The following is a 10,390-nucleotide window of genomic DNA, read 5'->3' on the forward strand; positions in this document are numbered from 1 at the left end:
CTACTCGTATCTGAAGAAAGGGAACTCTGACTCTCGAAACCTCATACTCTAAAAATCTTGTTTGTCTCTAAAGTGCCACTGGACTCCTGCTGTTATACAACCCCACTACTAGTCATATCTGCATGTCAATCAATCATTACATAAACAAATCAATGGCAGATACTACAAACAGATTAGTAATAAAGCAAGGTTTTTTAAAAAAATCAACCCTTCCAGATCATTACACAACTGTAAGAAGCACCAGTCAAATCAAACTTATCTGAAAAATACAGGAAGCCACCAAAATTATAAAAATATGATAGATACATCACCTATCCACTTTCAAAAGAGTAGTGATGAGTCTTTACGTTGCAAAATACTACCTAAAAGTATATAGATAGAAAGTCAATAAAGATACAAGAAACAAGCAAGTAGCAACTTTGGGACAATCAAACAGAGAAAAAAGGGTGGCGGTCCTGTTACAAGGCTACACTTAGTGGCTAGACTAAGCTGCCTTTAACCCTTTCAGACCTAGGACCCAGCGTTAACCTTAATGGCTACTTAACCCACTTAACCAATCATTTTCTTATTTTTTTCTCTCCCCAATTCATTTCTTTTATATGACAAGTTAAAACAACACCAACAAAAAGCTGTGGCAACAAAGACATAAACATGTTAAATTCAATTGTGTGTCCAATTCAAAAGTTGGAAACCAAATGATACAAACCACGTAAATCCTTCATATCTTATCAAATCTACCCCAAGTGAAATGATAACTTCTCAGGACCCCACACCTTGCACTCAGTGCCTATATGAACACTAAGGTTCATATAGGCCACTCCAATTTAATCTGCTTTATTAGCTACCATTTCAGTTGTAAACAAACCAATGCACTAAATAAACCCACCTCCCAGGAGGCTGCTGACCAGGCAAAGACCCACCAGCCAAGACCTCCTTTTTCACCTGCCTTTCAGAAAAGTAGATCCCTGATGCTTTCAGCGATCTAGTTGGGAAACGATTGTTCCCCTTATTCATGTTCAGCTGACCTTTTCTGAAAAGATCTGTAGGTAGCTGCCAGTCTGAACAGCTGACCCTTGAAGCGTAGTTCAGATAAAGACAAACCAAATACGGAGTGAAAGTTGTCAATTACCGACCTCAGGGGGGGGGATGGGAAAGAAAAGAACAGGCCTGATCTCCCTGCAGTTACGGCTAGAAAAGGGGGCGGCGGGTTGTTTTGTTCCCTGCCTCCTCGCTCAACCCCGGGCACGATCGGCGGCAACGGAGAACCAGCCTGCCAAGCCAGCTGACGACTGCAGGTCGCTAGACAGCCCCGAGTGAGTCTTGCACGGCGGATCACGATGCACGAGCTGCTCGAAATGGCGTGGGAGAAGGAAGAAAAGGCCCGTTCACCTTGCGATGCACGAAATCACCAAACGAGTGGCCGGGATCTCAGCGCAGAGGCAACATTTTTTCTTCCTTGCACGCATCGGAGAAAATCACAGGAAGAACAGACAGGCGTATTTCGAGCAGTGACTGTTCTACGCGCGCGAGTCCCCGCAGGGCGCAATCGCCCACTTTGCTAGAAAGAGGGGAGGGGGAACCAAGCACGAAAAGAAGGAGCCAAGGGCCTAGGGGTGGGGCCAACGGCGGGGTGGGACGAGGAAGGGGTGTCAAGTCCTAGCTATAAAGACCGGTGAAGTTGTTGCTCCGGGGAGGGAGCGGGTTTGAATCGGGTTCAGCAAGAGGTACAGGCGGCAGGAGGCCTGGAGCTGAGCCCGGGTGCTCAGCCGTCAACACACACTTTCTCTCCTCTCCCCCTCCCGCCTCCAAGCTCCAACAATCCGAGGCACACTTTTCCTGGCTGCAAGCCCCACGGAAGACAAGCGAGGCTTGCTTCCCAGCCAAACGCTGCATAGGATCGGGCTGCTGTCTAAGCCCTGAAACCCTTTTCCGGCTGAGCTTCCGAGGAAGCACCGGAACAGAGATGAGCGGCAAGGCGGCAACAATCCCAGCAAGACAGACTCCGGTCCAGCAGCACTTTGAAGAAGCTGCTGCTAATGGACCCGAATCTTGCTCTTCTACTGCAGACCTGCACGACTACCCGCTTGAAACCATCCCGATGGGGAAGCCCTCCTGTGGCGACGCCTTACTTCTGAGGAAGCACTGCACCCGACCGAGCAGCAAGGCTATAGCCAACCTCCCCTGGTGACGCCTTACTTCCGAGGAAGCATTGCACACAGCCTGCCCACGGAGAAGAGGAACCCAGTGCGGGGAAAGAGCTGCCTTCGGAGTAAGCAGGCAATCGCAGGCTCGGGCTCCGCCGGCCTCTTCATCTCCCCCCCCCCCTTATTTTTTGTTCCAAGCCACCCCGCAGTCACTCACCAGGGAGAAGAGGTTGGAGTGACAGTCCTCCAGGCTCGCCCCGTTCGCCGCCGCAGTCATGATCCTCCTCGGCGAGCCCGGCCTCCAGAGCGGGGCATGTCTGAGGACGACGCTGAGGTGGGCGGGCCCGGCCGGCCGATTGACTGACGACGGGGGGGGGCGCGGCGGAGAGCGCCGCGCTGAGGCCCCCTCGCGCCTTCCTCTCCTCCCCCCCCGGCGCAGAGGGGAGGAGGTGTCGGGCCGCCGCCGCCGCCGCTCGGCCCGCCCCGGCCACACAGCGCAGGGCGGGCGGGGCCGGGCCGGACTCCCCCTCAGTCAGCCGCGCACCGCCTGTGAGGGGAGGCGGGGAGGGGGGGGCGAGGAAGCGGCGGAGGGTGTGCCGAGGAACGGGCGGCGGCGGCGGCCTTCGGGCAGGCGCCGGGCGGGTCCCTGGTCGACGGCCGCGGAGGAAGAGGCCTCCCGCCCTCCTTCCCGTCTCCCTCGCGTCGCCTCTTTTCTCCTCACAAGGAGCGCGGAGCCTCCCGCGGCCGCTTCTCCGCCTCCTCGCCGGGAGGCCGTCGGGCGTGCGCCTCGCGCTCCGCGCCCCCGTCCGTGTCCCTTCCTTCTCCAGCCGCCGCCGCCACTGCCGCCACCGGCGGGCTCCCCCTCAGCGCCGTCTCGCACACACTCGCTCGTTCGCTCTCCGCTCTGACAGCAATGGCGGCCGCCAGGAGCTCCGCGCATCGCCATTGGCCCAGCCCGGCCCACGTGGGATTGTCTCCCGGCAGGATGGGAGGGGGGCGTGGAGAGGAGCGGCGGCGGCTCTCTGGCGCTGGGGAAGGCCGACATGACAAACAACTGGCGGCAGCGGCAGCGCCTGCTCCGGCGCGCCGCTGGGGGCGCTAGAGAGCGGCAGGGAGGAGGCGCCTCGGCTCAGTGGGATGCGCAAAGCAGCTGGCGGGCTCTCGCTCTCGGTAAAAAATGGAAGAGCACAAAAGGAAATGTATATTATTTTATTTAAATTTTCTATTTTATTTATAGATCCAGAGGAGTTAGCCGTGTTAGTCTGTAGTAGCAAAATCAAAAAGAGTCCAGTAGCACCTTTAAGACTAACCAATTTTATTGTAGCATAAGCTTTCGAGAATCAAGTTCTCTTCGTCAGATGCATGATCATGCATCTGACGAAGAGAACTTGATTCTCGAAAGCTTATGCTACAATAAAATTGGTTAGTCTTAAAGGTGCTACTGGACTCTATTTTATTTATGTTTGTCATTTTAATTTAATCTTATTTATAGTCCGCCTTTCTCTCCAAGATTCAAGGCGGATTGCAACGTGACTTAGTACTGTCAATTTCAAAGACAGTTCGATAACCAAGGTAATAGGCTATGGAAGTGCACATTTGTGAAGATTTGAAGCCCGGTGGGATGCTCAAAGCTCCTGGCTCCTGACAAGCTCTATTTCTCTCTTGAGAAAGAACGAAAAAGCACAAAAGGAAACATCTATTACTTTAAGTTTTTAAATTTTAATTCTGATTATATTTTATTTATGTAATTTATTCTGTGTTTATTTGTGTTATTTGTATTTATTATTTATATTATCTATAGTCCGCCATTCTCACAGATTCAAGGCAGATTACACAGAGTGATTTGGTACAGTCAATTTCAAAAACATTTCAGTCATCAATACTGTTACTGTCCCCTCTATCTATCTTGCACATCCCCAAGCCATTAGAACAGTGGGAAAGAATATCAAAAGGAAACGTTTTTTATTTTATTTATTTTGCTTTTAATTTTTCTTGAAGATTTTTAATGGTTTTCTCATATAGGGGTAAGGGAAACAGGGGGGGGATGGGAAGCGAATATCCAATATATATCATATAGTCTGCTTGAGTCTGCTTATCTATATCTTTTCATCATACCATTTCAACAAACATTTAACTGTGATTATTAGTAAAACATTACAATAATGTCTTCATATAGTTACTACATTCAAGTCGCTATATTTGTTTTTTATCCGATCATAAAATGGGGTCCATGGGGCCACAAAATCTTCTAATTGTCCTTTCATTAGTGAAGTTAGTATTTTGCTTTTAATTTTATTTACTTTATTTGTAGTCCAGTTTTCTCACTGAGACTCAAGGTGGATTACACAGTGTGAGTCACTGCAGTCAATTTTGAAGATATTTCAATAAACAATGCAATAGGGTATAGAAATGCAAATTTGCACAGATTTAAAATCAGCAGAAATCCAATACTGAGTTGAGGAAATGGTGAAAAAGAGCATAAGCAATTCTAAGACTGACATGTTAAACAACACAGAAACTACCCAGTAGGATCATAGCAACAGACAGTACATAGTAGTAAAATCTGTAGTCCCTATCCCTTTACTGCGCAGAGCTTATAGTGGGCTTTCTCTCTCCTTCACACATCCCAAAAGCGTTGGAATGATGGAAAGGAAAGACAACGCATAAAAGGAAGAGTTTATTGGGGCATAAACTATCAGATTGCATGAAGCTCACCATCACGAAAATTCTACAGCCAGACTTTTTAACATGTCTACCTCGTGAGAAGAGGTGTTTATGTGTGAAGTGCAATGTTGTGCGTTTATACACCACAATCACACTTTATTCAAGGGGACTTCTCACTCCCAAATAAGTGTACTTAAGACTGAAACCTCAGGTCCACAATTTTTTAAAAAAAAAGAGTATTAGGCCATTTGAACAGAGTTGAGGTTGCATAAATCCACTCTCAAAAATGTCCCGGTGTCCTCAGATGTGTTTGTATAAATTCATTAGCTGTGTTATAAATAACACATCTAAGAATAACAAATTATACACACACATGCACAACTTATTTCTTTGTTTTTAGCATGCTTTTCAACAACAACAAAAACTGGCTCCCAAAGCAGCTCGCAAGAATCCGCAGATAATGCAAATGACAATTACAATTCAATAAAAATTGTCCCTGAGGGAGGGAACTCTCAGCCAGTAGCTTATTGCCCTCCCTCAGATGTTCTCACTGAAGCCTGATAGAAAGTGCTGAGAGGAATGTTTATAGCTGGAACTGTTTCTAGGCATGATGGGGGCCTGTATCTTTATATAGGTGTCCAGAAAAAATTACTGTACACTTATATTGTAGCTTCTTTGTACCCATGTATAGATCTGCTAAGTTTATGCAGCAGGCAAAGTGGTCTCTAGTCCACAAAACTTTTCATAGAGGAAAATGTGTCAATCCTTAAGGTGCCAAAAAACTCTGTCTTATCCCCCTGGCAGTTCCAAAACAAATCTAATCATGGTTCTATTGAGAAGTAAACCCTGCTCAGCCCTTGCAATTTCCCTTTTGTTTCTTTGTTCTCAGTCTAATAAATTTCTCCAGACTTGCCTGTTTGCATTCATGAATCAATTGTACATTATCCATACATGCTCAAGGGTGGAGCTTAAGTGCACTTTCTCACTTCACAGCCAGCCCAAACCACTGCTTGCTTTTTTGTTGTTTTGTTATATTGTACATTGTTTTGTTATATTGTTTTAGTGTTATATTAGTTTGTTATATTGTTTATTGTTATATTGTTTAAATGTTGCTATTTTATTTTTATTATATTGTTATGATCGTAACACCATGATTACAAAACAATCATTAGACAAAATTGTGAGCTCCAGGCTTCATCCCCTTGGGGTACAGATTGCCAGTGAACTCTTCCTTTCCATGGTAAGGTGTTTCTGAAACCAAGTAGGTTTTGCTGGGTTACCAACAGCTATGCCGTTGGCCTGCTCAAACAGAACCAACCAACCTAGATGAGATGGAAGGTAGGGTGGAAAAAGAAATCTATCATAGGACTGAAAGCTATCAGAAGTGGGGAAGTGAAAACTGAAACCCTGAAGCCCAACAAGATATGATGTCAGCCATTCTGCATATTTAAACATAAAGCAAACCCAGCTGGGACAGAGAGAAGCAGATAGATAAACAGCCCAAGTGAAGTGCGGGTAAAGAGTTCAGAACTCCGCCCTTTCCCGTTCCAGAAGTCACTGCAAGTAGCAGTTGTTGAGAGAGCCCCCAAAGTTGCTGTGAGTCACATAGACCAGACAGTCTGGCTCAGTATAAGGCAGCTTTATAGGTTCACAAAGCAGCAAGAATGTCTGTGGCTCAGTGGCAGATCACCTGCTTTGTATGCAGAAGGTCCCAGGTTCTATGCCCAGCATCTTCAGTGAAAAGATTCCAGGTAGCAGAGATTGCCAGAGACCTTGGAGAAATGCTGCCAGCCAAAGTAGACAACACTGACCTAGACTGCCCAATGATAGATACTTCATATATTGAAGAGTCTTGTCGGAAACTTGTGTGCCTCCATCATCAAAATATGCCTTTTTGATCCGAAGGCAAGAGCCAAAGAAGACACTGAAGGGTGTGTTACCCTGTGCCTTGCTTAATGTATGACCTTTCTATTGTCTTCTTACACTATCAGGAAATACAGGGCAGTAATGGTGATGGATTTGGGCAGAAGGAAATCTTCTCCACCTTGCCCAGTTTATTTCCAAGGCGCAAAGGAAATGTATTAACTGACAGCAAAATCAAGTGACAGCCATATGGGTGAGAATTGGAGAGTTCCTTGTTTTTTGTCATACAAAAGCATAATAAATATGTGTGTTTAATAAGGCTTTGGAACAGCATGTGAGGCAGTACAGGGATCTTTCTTTTTCTCGGGCAAAGAGGAAGAGTGGATGTAGCCAGAAGTAAAAAAACGTAGGCACCCAGGGGCCAGCATGCCAACAAAAAACGGGCTCAGTAGGGGAGACTTGGAGGAGGGATCATTGCTCGATGGTGCCTCAAAGGAGGAGGAGGGGGACAGAAATGGGACTCTTGTTCCTCAACAGGTGAGCTGCAGCCCAGATCAACACCCAAGTGCTCCCCGTCCTTCTCCAGGCATCACTGCCGTTGACTTTTTGCTGCTCAGAGAAGCTTCCAGTGCCTCTGACCTGGGCAAAACCCGTTTCCTTTAGAAATGTACCAAAGATGCCCTTTTTTAAAATTTCTCTGTGCTTTCATACGTTGCCACGTGTGAGCCTTTTTGTTTTGCCCCATTTCCATTACTGGTGTTCTCTATGCATTTGTTTCCTTTATCGTATCTTATGCTACTTGCATCAGACCAGTGGCCCATTTCATGCAGCATCCTGTTTCCCAGTGACCATGCCAGGTTCCCCAGAAGACCAACCACAGGCCTAGAAGCCAAGGCCTTCCCCGATGGTTGCCTCCTAGCCCTCGGATTTAGAAATCCGCACGTGAAGGTTCCCTTTAGTTGCCATGGCAAGTAACCATGAATATGTCTTAATTCCATTTTAAGGCTTTCTTTGCTGCTGGTCATCACTCCCTCCTCCGGCATTTGGTGATGGAGAGTGCCCTCAAGTCATAGCTGACTTATGGCGACCCCTGGCGGGGGTTTCATGGCAAGAGACTAACAGAGGTGGTTTGCCATTGCCTTCCTCTGCATAGAGACCCTGGTCTTCGTTGGCGGTCTCCCATCCAATTACTAACCAAGGCGACCCTGCTTAGCTTCTGACATCTGATGAGATCGGGTTTGCCTGGGCTATCTAAGTCAGGGCCTACTGGCATTGATCAATGTAAAAACAGACATCGATCTTAATAGTAATAATTCTTACCAATGTTATTAGTATAATGGGGGGAAAGGAGACTGCAACTTCATCCCGAGCAGGGATGTCTGAAAATGGGATTTTTAAATTGAAATGTTGAGGTAACGAAATTTGGCAATTCATGATACTCTCAATGTGTGTAAAACGGGGGTGCGTGCGTTAAAATATCACATTTTCACAGTGTCTTTGCCACCATAATGGCCACCAGAAGGAACCAGGGCAATGTTTGTCCATGGTGACTGGGTGATGAGAGACTTCTCCCCCTATAGATGATCTGCCATGGAGGCTCATCGGGTGACCTTGGGCCAGTCACACATTCTCAGCCTAACCTACCTCATAGGATTGTTGTGACTGTGAGGATAAAAAAAGAGGAGAGGAGAATGATGTGTGCCACGTCGGGTCCTCACTGGGAAGCAAACACCTGATGCTTCAGGGCTTCATTCCTCAGCACATTCCCATACAGGGAGGAAGGGAGCATTCTTCCCAGCATCCTTAGCACAGGTCTCATGAAGCAAGAAAACAATAACAGTAACAGTAACACTTCAGGAAAAGAATTATTACCACACAGTAACGTATGTGATTACCACACATGCACATACAGACATTGCCTTCCTCTGCCATAGCAACAGAGTTACCTTATAATCTTAATTCTTTTAATCTCCAATTGTTTTAATTTGTTTTTATTGTAAACTGTCTTGGGAGCTGTAGCTAAAAAAAGACAATCTAGGAACATAGTGAAACAAATACATGAGGGAACACAACAGCTAGGACTAGGGTACTGATGGATAATATCTAAAACAGCAAACACAAAGGCAATAAAAGATGCCTCTACTCAGCACTCTGAAGAGGTGATCATGAAACATTTTTATTACACTGCAACGTTTTATTCATACTGCATAGCTCAATTTGGTGTTCTTTTTCTTTTAATTGCTAAAAAAAGAGGCAGAGCCCTGAGTGATTTACCAATAAACTGTTTTAGGGCTCACTTTATAATTCTCAGAGCACAACTCAAGACTCAAATACGTCAAAGCATATTTGGGAATGTCTTTCTCTGGGGTTCTATGAGGAGGTTCCTATTTACCTAGTATATGTACCCTTGACTAGGCAGGTCATTAAAATCTAATATCCTGTTTTTGCTTCCAGTGTGAGTTAAGCGCCAGTCACTTACTTAAACTTTAATGGAACAAGCACCAATGATGTGTCAGAAGTAAGAGCGAAGTGGGTGAGATGTGATAGAAGATGTTTCAAACTCCTGCAGTGGTTGTGTTTTGTTTTCCCTTCTGCTTTAGTTCAAGTTAAGCTTGGACCGTCCAGTGGTTGCCATTTCACAGAAGAATGTCACATTTACAAAGAGGGGAGAGAGCTCAAGAAAAGTCAAATGGCTGCATCATTCTGAGAATTATATTTATATGTATATTTATATTAGAATATGAAAAATCATAATAGCCATTATTGTCATTTGGCCTTTGAATAGTCAATTATCTAAACTTCTACAGTCACTGGAAATTCCCCACGCCCCCCATAATAGATTTTGATCCCATCCTTCCGCCAGGGAACTGTCCATGGTTCTCCTCCCAACGTTTTATCTTCATGGCATCCCTGTAAAGCAGGTCAAGGCGAAAGAGAATAACTGGTCCAAGGTCACACAATTAACTTTGCTGATTGAGGACAATTTGATCCTGCATTTTAACCCAGTCTTAGAGCAACGCTCTAGCCAGTACATCGTCACAGCTGTACTGCACCATCAAGAACTTGGGAAACGTCTTCCTGAGATACCACCCTCCCTTACTCCTCACAGGCTACTTCAGCCGTTACAACAAACGTGGCCTTTGATTGTCAATTCTGTCAATCTGGGTCTACTCAGAGCAAGAGTCCCAAATGAAGCCACTTTGCCCCAGGGCTGTCTGAGCCAATGGACAAGAGGGGAAGTTGCCTCAGGCCCCATGGTTGGGGGGGGGGCAACAGCCCACAGCCCTGCACACCCCCAATGGAGAGGGCAAAAAAGAAGAAAAAGAGCAGGCTCTCATCACGGCCACTCACAGCCAGTCCATCTGGGGCTCTGGCAGCCCCCTCTGAGCAACAGTTACTTGTACCTGCCCCCATCTGGGTCTTGGGCAGCGGGCTGGGGAGCAGCCACTTGTGCCTGCCCCTTCTAAGGCTCAGGCAGCCAGCTTCTGCTGCCAGTTCCCTCCTACCTCATAGTGAGTGAGGGAGGGCGGGGGGCTGTAGGGGTGATGATCATTCTGGGGCCCCATTCTCGACTTTTGCCCAAAGCCCCAAATTCACTAAGATTGCCCCAAGGGCTCTGAGCCACAGCCTATGGACAGTTGCTCCATATTTGTGCGATGCGCTCTAAATCACAGAGATAGTTAAGGTGTATGTATATGTGTGTGTATTCTGCATAACCC

At 46.5% G+C, this 10,390-nt stretch overlaps 1 protein-coding gene across 1 annotated transcript in view; it reads right to left on the reverse strand.

Moving 5' to 3' along the window:
- Nucleotides 1-2,485, reverse strand: part of MED13L (mediator complex subunit 13L) — a 262,028-nt gene extending 259,543 nt beyond the window's left edge. The window contains exon 1 of the mRNA XM_054995924.1: nucleotides 2,362-2,485. Within this exon, the coding sequence (XP_054851899.1) occupies nucleotides 2,362-2,421 (60 nt within the window). The 5' untranslated portion in view covers nucleotides 2,422-2,485. The remainder of the gene's footprint in view (nucleotides 1-2,361) is intronic.
- Between the last annotated feature and the right edge of the window lie 7,905 nt (nucleotides 2,486-10,390).

The sequence above is a fragment of the Eublepharis macularius genome, chromosome 13, assembly GCF_028583425.1.
Source record: "Eublepharis macularius isolate TG4126 chromosome 13, MPM_Emac_v1.0, whole genome shotgun sequence".
In the NCBI taxonomy this organism is placed as follows: domain Eukaryota; kingdom Metazoa; phylum Chordata; class Lepidosauria; order Squamata; family Eublepharidae; genus Eublepharis; species Eublepharis macularius.